At 40.4% G+C, this 18,483-nt stretch overlaps 1 protein-coding gene across 6 annotated transcripts in view; it reads left to right on the top strand.

Annotated features, from left to right (window-relative positions):
* Window positions 1–18,483, top strand: part of CALD1 (caldesmon 1) — a 181,632-nt gene that overhangs the window by 96,003 nt on the left and 67,146 nt on the right. The window contains exon 1 of one of the 6 annotated variants that reach the window (XM_058530454.1): window positions 17,937–18,154. The exons of the other annotated variants lie outside the window; for them this stretch is intronic. Within the exon in view, the coding sequence (XP_058386437.1) occupies window positions 18,102–18,154 (53 nt within the window). The 5' untranslated portion in view covers window positions 17,937–18,101. Of the gene's footprint in view, window positions 1–17,936; window positions 18,155–18,483 lie in introns of those variants that run through there. 6 annotated transcript variants of the gene reach the window in all.

The following is an 18,483-nucleotide window of genomic DNA, read 5'->3' on the forward strand; positions in this document are numbered from 1 at the left end:
GGTGTGGGTCCACTTCCTGGTTCATAGACAGCCATCTTCTCACTGTATCCTCACGTGGTGGAAGGGGCAAGAGAGCTCCCTGCAATCTCTATTTATCCCATTCACGAGGGCTGCACCCTCATGACCTAATCACCTCCTAAAGTCCCCATCTCCAAATACCATCACATCAGGGTTAGGTTTCCATATATGAATTTTGGGGGGACACAAACATTCAGTCTACGACAGGCCTGGATATTATCCCATTCTATAGCTGAGGAATCTATAGGTCTGAAAGGTGAAGTGACGTGTCCAACTTCGTAATAGCTGGGGAGTGTAATCCCATTCTGCTTGCCCCAAATCTCGAAACCTTTCCTGTGTAACAAATTGATCAATGGAATTGTTCATGTTTTAACTAGTTGTCGTGGCTGAAGGTCCATCATCTCTACAATGCCAAAATAGCTCCCTAAAATGGGGAAAAAAATCATTCAAAACAGTTATGTGGCAACAGACTAACTGAGGCAATTGGGCCTAACTGAACTGTTCTTTATGCTTATTCAGGTAAATTGCTTACATGTGTAGACACAGTCATTGTTTCGTTTCCCCTCAAAAAATCTCCTGTGTTATTCTCATTCACAGAAAAATAGAAATAGAGAAGATCAAGTTTTCCCCCTCAAGCCAAAGAAGGCTGCTGGCATAACAGTTCTTGGTTTTTCTCCGGATTTTTCTCAGTAAGACTGTATAACCATTAGGACAAGGACTTAGTCACATCATCACTCATAAAAGCTTAAGGCTGTCATTGACCTTACAGATAATCTTCTGTAGTGGAATGTTACTTTTCATTTTGGACCACACACTACTTTGAGTCTCTGATGAAAGCTGTAGACGTATATATTTGTATATATATAAATGCACATATATACCCACAAAACTTGACACTTGCTTCAGTGGCATCATGGACTTCCATCCACCTCCTGGAGGCCCATGAACTCTGGGCCAAGAATCCTTGATCTAATGAATTTTAAAAGCTTCATTTTAGGGGTCAGCCTGGTGGCGCAAGTGGTTAAGTGTGCGTGTTCTGCTTCGGTGGCCTGGGGTTCACAGGTTCGGATCCCGGGCACTCACCGGGGATCCCAGGCACACACCGATGCACTGCTTGTCAAGCCATGCTGTGGTGGCCTCCCATATAACATGGAGGAAGATGGGCACAAATGTTAGCTCCGGGCTGATCTTCCTCACACACAAAAAAAATAAACAAAAATAAAAGCTTCATTTTACATATGAAGAAACTTGAATGTAGGGCTGTTGACCTCCTCAAGATCACCCAGCTCAGCTGAGGCAGAGCCTGCTTGCACGATGCAGACCCCTGAATGAATGGAGCCACCCGGATTTTGCTGTCTGTAAAAAATGCTGTGGCCGTTGATTAGGAAAATAGAGCATTCTTTCAGGAAAACTACAATGTACTGCATGTAGAGTGTTTTCTTTTTTTAATTTAAAAGCAGTTTACGGAGTTTCTAAATAAATAAATACCAGGAGATTAGGTTTTTTCTAAATAAAAGGAGATTAGGTCAGATTGCTTCATGGTGAATAAAATGAAAAACAAAGAAAGATAAGTGGATAGGCAGAATGAAAACAGTTAATTGGTAGGAACTAGGAATCAAACTTGGCCATCTGAGTCAAGAAGGAAAAAAAACTATGGTGATTTTGCAAATAGAATGCTATTTGCCATTAATTTTGGAAGTCTTTTATTTGGTGTATGTTGTCTTGGCAAGATTTCTTTAAATAAAGCTTCATTATGATACCAAGTTATTATGTAGGATTTCTCCATCCTTACCAGTTTTGTTTTAGCAATTCAAACTCATCAAGGGATTTTTCTCTCTAAATACGAAAGAGATAACTAATTGGATTCCCTAAAGAGGATTTTGTCTTTCACTTTTATTGCTACTATCTTTTGGGAAGATGGGGCAGATTTGGAGTGAGAAACAGACATGATGCCTTCCAGAAAGCAGGATCATGCAGACTTTGGTTCGAATCCTGGCTAGGTTACTAAGGATAACTCTATCTAGCCTCTTGAAGTCTGTTTCCTCATCAGGAAAATGGCCATCATTACAGTTACAGTTCTTTCTCATAAGTTTTCACCCAGATCTTAAAGCACTAGATAGATAGATAGATAGATAGATTGATAGATAGATAGATAGACAGGTATATAGATAGAATATATATATGATATGTATATAAGATACATGATATGTATATATGTGTATATATATATCATATATATGTGAATATATAATTAATGCTCAGTAAATGTTACCTGTTGTTCCTCTTTTTTGGCTGGCTGGAGGACATGGTAATGATGGAGCCAGCAGGAGAGTCCTCTCCAGGCTCATCTCCCAAGAAACTGGGCCTTTCAGCAGCTATGTTCTGGGATTTCTGAATCACTGAACATGTACAGGGTCCCCATGTCGTCAGACAATTTGGTGTCTAATCTCTACTCTGTTTCCAATCTATTTTAGCAGCCACCTTGAAAGTGAAGGGAGAATTATGGATACAAAGTCTACATGCTGAAAAGAAAATCTACCTCTTTATTTTTAAGAGTCTTTTTTCATTTTCCTTACTGGTTTGAAATCAAGATAAAAACACAGGATAGCATGGTACCTAACATATCAAGGTCTCTATCTCAATAATTTATGTATCTAATAATCAATTAATCATATATTTTAAATAGTTTCTTTGTCTTGTGGAATCATAATTCCTTTTTTCATATTACATAATCTATGGTATCAACACCGCTAAAGCAGTAACCAAAAACCTCTCAACAATATGTATAAATACTGTACTAATACCGTAAAGAAAGTTATGTGCCTAATTTTTGCAAAACAATTTTTAATCATTTTATTCTAAATTAGTGATTTTATTTATTTTAATTATGAAAAAGCTGATACATACAAGATAATATTATGTAATGTATGTAAAATTTATAAATCATCATAATGCATAATCTATAAACTTATCACTCAACTTAGCAAGAACTAGGACATTTCCAATACCATTGAAACTTTCTGCAGACCCCTCTCCAATCCTGCCCCCTTGCCTCTCCATCTATAGAGGTCACTAGTATCCTGAATAATTCATTTATTTTAAAATAAAATTCTAAATACGATAGTGTGAATTTAGGTCATAGTTTTTCCAGTATCCTGTGATCCAGGGCATTCCAAAGATTCTCTCCAGACTCAGGTGAAGGTGTTAATGAGAGCCCTCTGTTCCCTGAGAGGGCAAGAGGTTTGCCTTTCTATACACACAGGACCAAAGGAATCCTGCTGTCTAAAGCTGGGAACCTTGGAGAAGTATACAGTACTGCCAACAAAGAATTCTCATCAAAATCAAACAAAAATGTAATGAAGGCTATCAAACATCTATGTTGAATATATCTATTCTGCCCATTGGTTTTCTCACTAACCAGCCAGGTGTGAGAGATCTGCATCGCTGGCCATCATTTGACCAGGTGGGAACGGCAGGCAGGAATGATTACAGATTATTCCAAATTCTTAGTCAAGGGAAATCTATCTTCTCAATTGCTTTGAAGTCTTCTAGGGAAGCCCCTGACCTTTATTATCTCAAAGGTCCTTAACGGTATTATTGGAAAGTACCACCAGGCATGAAACTTGAGCAAATTGGAATCATGCAGTGGCTGTATAAGTGGATTCTCGTTCATCTGTGAATGAGGTTAAAGAGGAACAATGTGCATACTTTGTGAATAAAATCAGTTCTTTTCACTAGTTTGCCATCTAATAAGCAACGTTCATCAGCAGTTGGAAAATCAGTTTTTAGTCTATCGTAAATCTTCATTAATTCAGATTTCTCCATTTCTGAATTTTTATCATTTATTCTGGGACTGTAAAAAACTATAACTTTGAATGACTTATAAATAAAGGATTTTATTAACATGTTAAATATGTAAGTTACATTCCATAGCTTAATTTTTAAACACTTGAGTGTACAACTTTTTAAAACTTTTTAAAGAACTTTAGAAATATTCACTTACATTTAAAAGCTTAATTTGCCAATTATAAATTATTTTTATTTATATAATTTTTAAACAAGTTCTAATGTTTTGTAGCCTGGTGGAAGTCACCAGGTATACCTGAACATTTTTTCAAGACTGAATTTCTTTTAAAATATTTCATAATTTGTACTGGCCTTCCTTCTAGCTAGTCTAGGTTAGCGAGGTCTGACATATTTGAGATTAGTACCAATCGACTAAGTTAAAGTGTGAGGGTTTATTTTCCATTTTAGTAACTCCCTACATCACATACAGTTCCTTTGTTGGAATAAAAATCTTGGTAAAGTACACATCAGCCACTATAAATAGCAGCCATAAGCCTGTACATTCAGGAGAATCTCCAGAGAGTGTACTTTAAACTGCACGTTGTTTAGAATAGGAAATTCTTCTGACGTTCATATTTTCCATTGTGGGTGACATGGACTATCCCGTGTCACCTCTTCACTGGCTTCTATTTTCCTGTACCATTTAGGAATCCAACTGATGTTCCAGAAGATTGCTCAATATGTGCTTTTTATTTTCCTAAGGCTAACCTGGGGTCTTATTGTCCAGTGGGAATTTTGCATACTTCAAGGGCTCTCCAAATGAAAGCTAGATAACTCCAAGAGCCAGCACTAGCAACTAGGTATGAAAGAGTCTTTTATTTCTGCAGCTAGCCACTCTACTGTGCCTACTTAATATAACAGCAGCCAACCTGTTTTTGATTCCCACAGAAAACCTTGCACTGTTGGCAGGTCTTTCTGGGGAACTCAAGAGACTAATATGGAAAATAACTGAGCAGGAAGTGAACAAACAGATGAGCAAGATGAGATGATGGGTTATCATGCTGATTTGAAGACAAGAAGCCTCAGCAGATATAATTACACCGCATCCTTCGCAAGGCACTATTGGCAGCTATAGTAGATGTATACCTCTGCCCGCTCCTTCCTTGAACAGCCCCTCTGTTTCTCTAATCAAAACTGATGCGTAAATCTTGATTTTCTTTTTTTAGTGGGGGCCTATTTTGGGGATCTAATATTCCCTCACCATTTTTCCTTCTTTGATGAAGAACATGAGAAACTACTGTTAAGGGGACTTGGACAAAAATTGTGATATAGAAAGAGTTGATATCTAGTGCCTTTACTTCCTGCTACTCCACTTTTAAAAGCCTTTAACTCTTCCTACCTAACCATGAAAGCCAAACACCCCAAATATACATATGCTTTCTGAGGCAGCATCCTCAGAGTATATCCTGGCTACCCAGGGAGTAATATTGCTACAGAAGCTCTGTGGTTTATGAACTGAGCAGAATGAAGTTTTTATAAAACTCAAGGCCGAGGCAGGATGGAAACTCCTAATCCTTTCATTTCTAAGTGCCTCACATCATAGGCACATGAATATAACTTCTGTCTCATTGCAGCATTTGTCAGAGACATGATAGAGCTGAACGAGGGAGGCATACCCTTCAGAAAGGAATTAGTTTTCTGTGAGAACTCTGCCTGTGTGCAGAATTACTGCTAGAAGACAGATTCTGGTGTCCCGTTGGGTTATGACGTCAGAAATTAAGACTCTCTCTCCTACTCCTCTGAAAAGGGTTTGGAAATCCAAATCGTTGGACTCAGACTTGCAAAGTAACGTGTCCAAGAGCACACAGCCAGTGGCAGGGTTAAATCTGGAAACTTTGTCATTTACTCCAACTCGGGTGCTTTTCCCTCTGCATTATGCTGTGCCCAGCCTGCACAGCTGCCTCTAGCTCTGGAAAAGAAAGTACCTTTTAGATGAAGGATAAAAGAAAGAGGACATTGGATAAGGCTGTAGCAGATCTCATATGTAAAACAGAACTGACGCTTCTCAGGGGGGCTGAGAAAACTACATGAGATATGGACAAATGCCAACACAAGTGTAAAGGGTGGTGCACACGACAGATGTTTATCATGTAGAGGTGCCTGTCTGAGTCACTTAAGTCAGATTCACTTCTACTTAACTCTGTGTGGAGTTGCAAGTTTCATTCTGGTCATTTACTGTGTGTCAAAGGAATTTTCACACTTCTCACTCTGCTATTTTACGCTATCTGGCCCTTGGGCATTCTAGGCTTTCAAAAATCAGATACAGAGAAAATGCTATAAAATGTTACCTGTCACTCTCTCTAGGGCTTGTCACCTCTGGAAAGGTCTTAAGACCTCAATTGCAGATTAGAAGAAGCAAAGCCATTTTATCTTCCCTTTCTCTGCAGTCATGAATTGAGGAGAAAATTCAAAAGATTTAAAATAATGGCTTATCCCAATCAGAATTAAACCCTCCTGTTGGTCACTTACTTGTCTGGTTTTGCATCTAAGTTGACAAAGGTCCTCAGGCTTTGTTTCGGAGCGAGGGCTTGCACCCCAATGCACATAGAAGCCAATACTATGGCACTGGCTTTTGAAAAGAAACAGCTTTATTTCGAGGTCAACCAGCAAGAAGACAGAAGGCAGTCTCAAATCTGTCTCCCTGATCCAAGGTTTGGGGCAAAATTTAAGGAGTTAGGAGCTACTAAGCTCCAGTTGGGCCCTGACTGGCTAATCTCGAATCAGTCCACATATGGTAATCAAGCTCCATGGGCTGCTGGAAGCCAGATTTTCCTTATTGAAGGACTTCTTTCTTTGTAAAGGGCTCCGGTGGCAACATTTCTGAAGATTCTTGGTTCTGGGGTCATCCTGGGGCTATGGGTTCCCGCCGGGCACATGCACAGTGCTGTCTCTGTTATTGAGCAAGGTTTGATTAATCAACGACCTGTTTTAAGGAAGCAAAACTAGTTTAAGCTAGTTAGTGTTTTATGTGCTGTTTCAGTGTAGAAAGATTCTTCAATCTTCCACACCACTGTCTTTTCCCTCTCAAGCCTCTTATAACTGGTGAACTTTACTTTCCTTGAAGACCCAGCTTAACAGTCACCCTCTCGGAATAACTTTCCAGAGGTTTGATGTCTCCACTCAAAGTGACTGATTTCCCACCTTGGGTCTCCCATAACACTTTTTATATATGTTAATTATTATCACCTATTTTACATATTTATTTGTTCACATGTCTGTTTTCCCCACCAAATTGAAAGCAATTCTAGATCAAAAACTACATCTTACTCACTTTTATTTCCCCAAAGACCAGTACGCAATGTTGAATGAATGAAAGAACAAACAGATAGTTCAATTCATATCTGTGTTCCAAGGCAGAACTTCGCTCAATTCGGTAAGCTCTACATGGCGAGGCAGAAATGTTGGTAACCTTTGTGGTATTCTCCAAGTACTGACACCATCCATACCTTCCTTAGGGTTCCATTACTCCCCTGCTGACCTGCTAGAATTTTGACTCCATATCTTTTTCTCTGGTGATTTGAAGAAACTCCCATCATGTATTTCTCTGATTATTAAGGATAATTGGACTTCTACGTCATATAATTTTGACATTATGCTTATTAGTTGCATCATGGAGGCAAATGATATTAATATGGTAAGAATCAATCCCCTTTAGTTGGCCTATTTGCTCTAGTATTCAAGCCCTTAGTATTATTTGCAATTAACATTTGGATTGTAAGACCAGATAATCATCAAATTACAGGGTTCATACCAAACCCTAAGGAGTCCAACAGTGAACAAACCATATAATCAAAATTTCTCTAATGAAAGACCAAGTTTGTGGTCTGGAGGAGTAAGCTTCTTCAGTTAATTCCAGGAGGATGGGCAGAAGAAGACGAGGGGCAGGGCCAATCTCAGGCTAGTATTTACCAACACTCTTTCTGAAATAGAGACTGTTTAATAAAGAAATTGGGTCTCAAGTTTAGACTCTAAATATCGAATTGTTTTCTAGTATTCAGATGTAGCGATGAACCAAGAAAAAAAAAGAACAAAGAAATACATTAGAACTCAAGACATTTTAACCAAGATATGGGGGTTTAATTTTATTTTCAGTGAAGTGGAGCATTTTGTTGTTTGAAAGAAAGAGGAGGAGTATTTTTGAATAACTATTTATCAAAACTCTAAACTAAGATTCAGATTCATTCAGTAAACATTGACTATGACACAATACGTTCTACACTAAAGCATCAAGTTTCTTAATTATAAAAGTATACCCTTTGGTTAATTTGTTAACATAAAATTTGTAGTTAAAAAAGTTAGTGAACTGGAACACCCAGAACACATAGACTTGGAAGAACTATAGAATAGCTGCAGAATTGTATCTTTTAACTTAATTTTTAATTCTTAGACCTACTGGGAAAGAGTCAGAGGGAAAGATAATTTGAAGTTATCCTAGAAAGATTCTGAATTCTAAAATACCTGGGAGAATCTCAGATTACATCAGCCCTCTCTATTTTGCAACGTATTTTAGAAAGCTGAATGCATATTTCAGATCATTGGCTTTCAAATTTGAAGTGACTGTTGGCTACTTTTTGTATAAGTGTCATCTATTTTGTTTTCTTTGTTGTCTTCATGAGGTCTTAAAATTAAAAAGCTTTCCAGATGGATTTTGGCTTTCAAATGAGAAAAATGAATACGATTTTTAAAAATTAAATGTTTTCATTAAAAAACCTGCCTGGTTCTAGTCTATAAATTAATGAGCAAAAAAGAGCTCCATTTGCTGCCTTGATCCTTAATAACTGCTCCATTTTATTGCTCAATAACTTCAAAGTAAAATAGCTTCCCAAAGTTAAAGAGTTTTCTCCGAGTCTACTTCTCATCTCCTGTCTCAGGCTGCCACCAGAAAGGCACTCAAGAATTCTACAAAAGAACATTTCTAATACATTCAATGCATAAGTGTCAAATTGCATTAGGTTTCCCAAATGTAAGCAAATGTAACTGTAATCTATTATCTTAGTCAGTTTGGGCTGCTGTAACAGAATACCACAGACTGGGTGGCTTAAACCACAAACATTTATTTCTTACAGTTCTGGAGACTGGGAAGTCCAAGATCAAGGTGCTGGCAGATCTGGTGTCTGGAGAGGGTCTGCTTCTTGTTTTTCAGTTGGCTTTCTTCTTCTTGTATCCTCACATGGTGGACAGAGAGAGAGAAAAAGCAAGTCTCTCCTGTCTCTTCTTATAAGGGCACTAATCCCATTGGTGAGGGCTCCACCTTCATGACCTAATTACCTCCCAAAGGCCCCACCTCCTAATAGCATCACATTGGGGGTTAGGCTTTCAACGTATGACTTTTTCGTGGATGCAAACATTCAGTCCACATCATTTGTGGCATTAGTAAGTCTAAAGAAAGAATTGGCCAGTAGAAGAGGTCTGCATGAATGCCAAGTCCAAGACCAGGGTTGACAGTGGCATCTAGGAATATCCAGATGAGACAGACCTTGAATCTCAGGGTTTGTTCAGTTTTGTGACGTGAGAAGTATTCTCTCCACTGAGGGAGGTGTTTTCTTCATGTCTCCCCTTGCCTTGGGTGAAATATTCCTCATGATGATCTCATCTCCCTTTGCACTGACTCCACACTCAGGAAGCAGTCTCTGGTGACTGGGAGGCTTCCTGATAGTCTAGCTTGGGGAATGGGAGTGCCCTGGTTGGGAAACGAGTGCGCTCCAGGCACTGAAGAGAGAGGGCATCCATTCTGCCTTAATTAATTGGCATTAATTGGCATTCTGATGTACACACATCAGTCTCTTGTGACTTCATGAGCCAGTCTGTCTCCCTAAGATGTGTCAACTCTGAGAACTCCCAAGATCCAATTGCTGCTATAGCAGAGCTTCTAGACTCTGTACCATGATGAATATACAAAAAAAAGGCCGCTCTGTGGAAGCCTCTGGGAGGTCCAGCCAACTGGCCTTCTTGGTTCAGTAGCTCTACTCCATTGTTGTCCCTCTTCAACCCAGAGAGCAAATGAAAAGTATTTATTGAGCTTCTGCTGTATGCTGAACACTATATTCTAGGCTGTATCAGAAGGAAAAGAGGTGTTAGGAAATATCTCTGCCAGCAAGCAGGTTATAATTTATCTGGTGAGAAAAGGTATCTGCATAGAAACAGTGAATAAATAAGACTTTGTGTATCTATCTATTTCTACCTATAGAGAGAGATAGTCATATACTGATTCGTGTCATATGTTAATTACAAAATAGGACAGTACCTAAGTGTCATTTATATAATATAAATAATAAACACTACATCCAAAGTATCCAAAACACATCATGAACTATTTCTCTAATAACAGAAGCAAATATATGTTTTAATCCAGATCTGACCCCACAAAAAAAAGAAATCAATATTTTTTTAGGCCTTATATGGTATTACTGGGAAAAATCTGGATTTGATTCCAGCTATAAAAGCCATGTGTAAATTTAATATCCAGATGCATAAAGTGGACACTAGAAAATAAATTTATGGCTGTGGAAATATTTAGATACTTTGAACAAGAATGATACACACTGAGAATTCTGTGGCTTATGAACTAACATACTTCCTTTGAAAATTTGACCTTTTCCCCCCGCACTAGAATTAGATCCATGATAGTTTCTTAATTTCATTCATAGTTTAATTGTTTCTATGTATAATAAATCTATATTCTAAAGTGTATTACTAAGGCTTAGATTCAGTTTCCGATGGATAGAAATCATGTACATACTTCTTTCCTAGAACTGAATAAGGTATGTATTATTAATTTCACTGAGACCAGAACCAGGGTTTTATAGACATGCACCAGCAATCATTCATTCAAGAAACAGTTGTTAGAACACTACAATTTCCTAGCACTGTGTTATTGTTTTAAAGATGCCTTTCAAGCTGGAGGGCAGAGGGGAGTTGGAGGCATGGTCCTTTTAAGATGGAAACTTTTCTCTCCAGGAAAAGAAAATAGTCCAGCTGGTTAAAAACCCCAGATTTTAAAAAGAGCTTAGACAGTAGACCTGAATAATTGTTGCAAAACAGTTTAAACAGAAATGAAGAGCCTCCCAGCAAGTTTGCTGGAGGGGCTGACTCATACATGACAACGTAACTATTTCTTAAATAGAAGCAAAATAGGCGTAGGCTCAAACTTCTCATCTTTCCTCGTAAGAGGATCAATTACAAAGAGATACAGTGAAACCTAGGAAGACTTCATAGAGGTGGGGCCAGACACTGGTTCTTAAAGAATCACTAGAATTCAGAGAAGCAAAGGGAATTTAAAGAGGCATTCTAGACAAAGGAGAAGAAATAGCTTTGTTGGGTAAAGGCAGAAAGCTTCAGGAAACATCAGGCAAATGGTGGCAAATGCCAATAATCTTTTCACTGAACAAAAGTCCTCTTTATGATAAATGTTAGGGTGCATTGAACATGTGTGTTAGATTGCCAGTAGGGGTACAACCAGAGGTCAGGATCTGTGTAAGGAGAAGAATTAGCAAGGGAATGCTGGGACTCACAGTTTGGCCTTGGGAAGGAAAGAATACCCTCCTTTTAACTGAGTAGTGGTATCACAATCAGGGAACCTGCATTTCATCATGAAAAATACAGAAGCGTCAAGACAGGGAAATGACATCTTACTCCCATACTCCCATCCTGTTTCATCCTACAACCCAATACACACTGTGGTGGCACTGATGGTGATCCCACTGGGGTGGGACTGTATATGGAGTGGGTTGAGGAGAGGACGGGAGTGAGTTGAGGAGAGGACGAACAGTTCAAAGGATTAGCTCACAAGAAAGTGTATTGGACACAAGCAGATTAGGGAGAATAGCTACCTCCAGGTGGAGAGGGAGAGAATGCTGTCCTAGAGGAGCACACAGGGGCACTAAGTGACTTGGAAAGTTTCCTTTCTTAAGTTGGATGATGAGCACACAGATGTTCATTATAGTGTTCCTTATTTGTCTTAGTTTGTCTAAAAGAGTTCAGAATAAAATGTAATTTTAAAAAGGTACAGAAACCTTATAGCTGTTACCCATGTACCCTCAATCAGAATCTGTCTATGGACGTCAATAGGATCACATTACTAATAATTTAATTCTTAATGCTACCTGCTTATGCAGGACCACCACCCCACCACCAATAAAAAGTCCCCTCTGATTGTTTCTGGAAGTCTGTCTCACAGAAGCTCACGAATGGTACACTCAACCACCATGTGCAATCTCCCATGGCTCCTTGCTGCTGAGCCCCAGTCCCAGTGAGAGGACCCTCTGCTGCCACTTCCCTGGGGCCCACACTGAAACCCTGGGCCTTTGTGTCAAAGATGCTGTCTCATGCTCTTGTGATCAAGGTACCAAAGTGGCTCTGCATTCCCTTCGCTCCTCTAGAGTTCTGAAACCATGCTGTGCTCTGTATAGAAGCAGGGATAGTGACCCTCTCCTCTGCTCTGTTACTCTTTTTCCCCTGGGCACCAAAGCTTGGCCTAACTCAGCAAATACCTACAGAAAGAGCCTCAGCTTTTCTGCAGCCCACCTTCCCTCAGGGCATAGACATGGGGCAATGGGGCTGGGTTAAGGGACCAATTCCAAGGCATGTGATAGCAAACAACTCCCCAAACCCTCATGCAAATCCTCTCCCCAGGCCCACCTCCCCACTCAGTCCTGCATGCCCAGATGTATCTCAGTTCCAATGGTGGACACAACTAAACTGGAGGCCAGGCCACCATCTGCATCACTTATCTTTTCATTTTGACTCAATTACGGGAAAAAATAAACTAACTTGGTCAAGGCCATTATTTGCTCTTTATGAAGCCATGTGTACTAATTCATTTATGCAGCACATATTACAGAAAGTCTACTCTACATTAGGCACTGTGCCAACTGGGGCGAGGGGAGGGTCAAAAAGCCCTGAAGGGGCTCAGAGCCTAGTAAGGGCAGACAGAACTATATCAACACACTATTGATACAATCCGGAACCTTAAATTCTGTTGCCTCAAATAGATAATTAGACTTCCCAGGTGCTGAAATTCAGGTAGGTGCTTTTTGAAAGATCGTTTTCTGCTTTTTTGAAATCAGGTTTTCAGTTTGTTGTTTAGTTTCATACTTACGTTACCAAGACCTTAGAAAAAAAATATAATCCAGAGTGTCTTGAAAGAGTTGAAAAATAGGCCTCTGAAAACAGTATGAAGTTCTGTCTATTAAGGGCAAATAGTGACCACAAAAATAGCTTTACAGATAAATGTTGGAAATAGACTGACTAAGCAGCAAACCTGGAGAAGAAAAAAAAATGCTGGATTTAGCACAAAAACGAATGAACGATCTCTGTAAGAAATGCTATTATCAATGCGAAAACGCTGTTAGGATGTGTTAACAGGAACGTGGCAGGCAGCACTGGGACTTCGTCCAGGCACATTCAGCCTTGGTCAAGCCTTTATTATGTCCAATTTTGGTTTCCTGCTTGAAGAGTTGTTATATTTCAGGCTGATATTAGAAGAATGGAAAATAGGCATCGGTGTCTAGCTTAGAAAAGACGAGACTACAGGATGACTTAATACCTGTGGCCTTAATAGAGATAAGTAGGTTTCTATTTCAGCAACAGGAAGTCTAGTTCAATAACAGAATAAATTGAGCATAAGAGCAGTTAAACACTGGGACCTTGATCACAGGGTGTCACCTTTGAAGTACAGTACTTTAGCTCTACTGCTTTCAGAGTATGGTTCATTTTCTGTCTTGTATTAAAATTTTTATTCATATCTTATCATCCTTTGGGTATGACTTTCTTATCTTTGGATCCCCCACAGCACTTAGCTCCATGACTTGCTGGTAGTAAATATTCAAATAGTGTTAAGTAAGGCGGATGGGAGAACATGCTGGGACAAAACTATATGCCATTACTATAAGGGAGATATGAGAGCGTAGCAACTCAAGACATGTTCCAGGCCTAGAGAAAGACCAGGCAAAGAACAGTTCAGGAAATTGTGTCAGCAAAGGCCATAAGGACTCTAGTGAAGGGTAGGGAGTTGCAGAGGAAGACTAAGATGAGGGGTAAGTGATGACTTTCCACAGCAGTCCATGCATTCCTCCACCCACATGCCAGCTCACCTCATATTCCTAAAGAAAGACACTGTGGGAACTACAAAGCCATTAGCAAAGACACGATGGGGAAGGAGAGTTGAGGAAAAGACGATACTGGAAGGTAGAAAGCAGGGGAAAGAGAGAAGAGGAATCTGTAGTTTCTGAGAAGGGAGATGGAAAAAGGGAACAGCATTTCATGAGAAGATTTCTTCTGAGGATCCATTAAAAAGCAGTATCATAGGACAATGAAGCAATATAGTTTAAGTGAACAAGTTCAAAGCCATGAGGGGAGGAGCGAGATGCCATCAGCTGTGGAGGTACCAATGGGAATGAGGAAAGAGGTCTGCCTGCAAATATGTAGTTAACCCCTTCGCTTCCATTCCTATCCACTCCTGGGTGAGCAGCTGTCTAGGCAAGATCTTTTGCCTCATTCTAAGAGTATGGCGTCTATGAATTTCTTTATAAGAAAATTTTTCTTCAAAAGCCTTTTTAAAAATCCCCTTTAAATTACTTGAATTGTTGCCTCTCAAGTGAGTAGATTTCCTTTGAGTTTAAGTTGAGTTTCTGTAGGAGGTGAGTGGCTGTGTGTGTGTGTCTAAAGTTCATTAGGGCAGTACACAAGGCGCTTTTCACATACCTCTCTTTTCCCTTGGGAATGGCTCCAAGGTAGAAGCTGTTCTTGAACAACCAGTGCAGACTATAAAGTCTGGAACAGATCATGTGGTCCAGTCTCCTACCTCCATGAAGCAAAGTTATTTTTTTACATCATATTTTATTAATAAAAGACCACCCTGTGGTGGGAGCTCTTCCTTTCTATTGCACTGACCTCCTTCAAACCTTCCCAGCCCAGACTCCTTTTGATGAAAAATTAAGCAAAGTATCCAGAAATGAAGGATGCCATGAGAGTAGCCCAGACTTTTGTTTCCCCTAGTAAAAAATCCATGAAATGTCATGCATGTGACACCTACCATCTTGCTGAAAGATGACTGGCCCAGTTAGTTGTTCATGGTACCAAGGAAGGCTCATTAATTCAGTTCTCAGAGACACCAGTTCTGGAAGCTGGGCTCTGAGTATCCCTGCCTGTGCTACACACTGAAAGCACATGTACCTGTTGGTCTCTGCAGGAACAGAACACTGTTCACAAATTACCTTCTGGTATGTTCTTCCTAATTCCTCTCACCTTGCCTCTCCAGCCCCAGCCAGCCAGACTTCAGGGTTCCTTAGAAGCTGCTGCCTACCCCCGCCGTGCTCTCATCTCGTCTCCTGATTCACTTATCTCCCTGCCTCTCGAATGAATCCAGTCTCCCTTTTGTTGGCCTTTGTGCTCTGCCTGTTCCCCACCGGTATCTGACCCAGGTCCAAGACTCACTCTCTCTCCACTATTGTCGTGTCAGTACCCTATCAGATAGCGCAAGTTATCACACCTGTTAGTTTTACTATCACAAACTGAAGACAGACAGCTACTTCCCAAACACATTCCATTAGTAACAAGGGGCAACTAAGAATGTGCATCATTTCCTTCTCCCTATCTCTGCAACTAGGAAAATAGCTTGGTAGGTATCTTTTATACAGCTGGCCGTTAGCATACTTTTAGTACATGAATGTCAGCATATTAGTGGAAGATTACTAAATTCTTGCTCTCCTCCATGGAGGGTAAGGGGCGTGTGTGTGTGTGTGTGTGTGTGTGTGTGTGTGTGTGTTGTGTGACAGAGAGGGAGAGAGTGTGTGTGTGTGAGAGAGAGAACGAGCGAGAGAGAGACTGGACTGGCCTGGAAGAACCACAGAATTTTTTCCAGGCTATTCCATGTTATGAGCTTATTCCAAATATGCCAAAACTATACTTGCCACCTCAGAATTGAAGTGTGGGGGGAGGAAAGGGAAATCAGAAGGTGAAATGTATTCCCAAGGTCAAATGAGTCCCATAAGTGAATGTTTTAGTTTTCTATCACTGCTGTAACAAACAACCGCCACAAACTTGCTGGCTTAAAACAACACAAACTTATTATTTACCATTCTAGAGGTTAGAAGTACAACACAGTTCTCACTGAGCTAAAATCAAGGTGTGGGCAGGGCTGCATTCCATTCTGGAGGCTGTAGGGGAGAATCCATTTCCTTGCCTTTCCAGCTTCTAGAGGCTGCCACATTCCTGGACTCTTGACCCCCTTCCTCCATCCTTGTTCTTCCAGCAACGTGGCATCTCTCTGGCCATTTTTCTTTAGTCGTAGCTCCCTCTGACCACAGCTGGAGAGAATTCTGACTTTAAAGACCCATGTGATTAGATTGAGCACATCTGGATAATCCAGGCTAATCTCTCCATCTCAATGCCTTTAACTTAATCACATCTGCAAAGTCCATTTTGCCATATAAGGTAATATATTCACAAATTCTCAGGATGAGGACATGGATGTCTTTGGGAGGAACATTATTCTGCCTGCCACAGCAAACCACTGAATTTTTTGAAGGGAAAAAAAATTAAGTGGGCAAAATTTGGTAGAAAGGAGAATAGCAAAATGCCACAATACACATTTTTATCTCAGCTCCAAAGTAATAAACTCAAGCCCAGTCAGTGAGTATTTTATTAAGCCCTCTTCTGTGAAGGTAGACATATCTCTATTTTTATGAGTGTCTCATGCGCTTTAAGTAGTCAATATATGTTGAGTGGTAAGATACATAAGCAAAGGGATATTTAAATGTGTATATATGCCATGATATATGGAGATAATTGACTCTGAATTTCATTAAACTATATTTACTGTATCAACTATGACTTTGATGACAGTCTAGTATTTAAGCCAGAAAACAACCAAAATTTTCTAGTTAGTTGAAGTAAAGAGAACATTTAATCTGACTAAATTAAATATCTTTAAGTTGAGCCCAAGAGTAGTTGCTACAGTTCTGCTCCATGATGACACTGAGTGAACTGTTTAAATGCTCTGTGCTTCTATGTCCTTGTTGGTGACATGAAGCTGTAGATTTCAAAGATGTTTTTCATTCTATAAAAGGGCTTTCAATCTATGAAGTTGATTGCTCCTCCTGCTATTACCGAAAGAACCATCTTAACCTTACGTTGAGGAGATCTGAGTTGTTCTACTCGCTTGACAAAAAGCCAGTCCCAACAGCAGCTCAGTGCCCCAGCACCAATCTGTTCAGTGCTTGTTAGAGATGAAGAAACGTATTCATAACTCAAGCTGAGACGGAGTGTCGTCTCCAGAGAGAATCAACACCACCCCCTCCTCAGGGCCTGGAATTTGGTTGCTTTCCAAGCTGTTGCTGACCAGGCTCCCTTACTGGGCTTGGCTGATGAGATCACCACACCAGAGTGCCATGGGAGCAGACGGGGCCCACTGTTGCAACATGTTCCTAGGCGGGCTGTTGCTCTCATTTCACCAAGGAGCGTGAGCACCAAACATCCTCTATAACCCGGGACAACACTGATCAGGCTGTCTCTCCTCTTCCCGGTGCCTTTGGTTTGCATTTTTATATTATGCATCTTTCCCTGGATAGAAAGGATAAGAGGAGTTTCTCAGATTTGATTTCTCAGTGGGAACTGTTTGCTTTGGAGGCCACCTACACCAAACCTAATTGAGAACAGAGCTCAGAATGAGGGCCTGAGAACTGCACCCGGATGAACTTTCAGTGGGCTGATTTCCGCTGATCTCTTCAGAACTGGCTTGTGCATGCAAGTGATACCATGATCAGCTGTTTTCTGCAAGGCTGAGCACATGGATCAGTGTCTTTTCCTTTGACTAGTTCTCTACTTTGGAATAATTATTTGTAATTAATCATATAACATCTTCATCATGCAAGTTACTGGGGATCCTGGCCCCTACTACCCAGTAATAACATTCTGGAAATCTCCAAGAAATCTGTGCCCTTTACAATCTAAACATCATGGGCCTCTATTAGAGAGATTACAGTAAAAAATAACAATCAGCTCTCTGATGATCCTATGCGGAGGGAAGGGTGGGGAGGAGTAGATTTGGCAACGGACAAGCCCAGACTTTCGTCACAGGGACAGACCAAAGTGTTAACACAAAGGGAGAACACGGGAGCATCCTGCACACAGCATTTCAGCTGCAGATAACATGGCACCTCCGAGGGCCCGGCCCACGGCCTGACGGCCCCTAGGGTCTCAGCACCTCCAGCGCCCCGCCGCCCCTTCCAGCAGCAGACATGCTCGGGGGATCCGGATTGCAGGGAAGACGCAGCCTGGCCGCGCTCTCCCAGTGAGTGCTCAATTCGCCTCTTCGGTTTAACTTTTCTTTTTTTTTTTCCAAAGGAATTGTTGTTGTAAAAAAAAATTTTTTTTTTTAACTTGTGGGAGTGGGAGGGGAGAGGAGAAATCAGGAGGCAAAGGAAGGCAGTGAGTATGTAAGTTTCAGACCTGTATGAAACTTTCTGGGCTCTACTTTGTGGAGGTTCTGATTGGTTTTCCTCGTTTCCATTTTTATGGTGGTTTGCAGACCATTTGCAGGGGTTTATACCTAGGCATGGGGTTTCTCTTTCCCAAATACTGATCCATAAAGCATTGTGTTTCCCAAGATCTGCTGTTAAT

Source organism: Diceros bicornis, chromosome 3 (assembly GCF_020826845.1).
Source record: "Diceros bicornis minor isolate mBicDic1 chromosome 3, mDicBic1.mat.cur, whole genome shotgun sequence".
NCBI classification, from domain to species: Eukaryota; Metazoa; Chordata; class Mammalia; order Perissodactyla; family Rhinocerotidae; genus Diceros; species Diceros bicornis.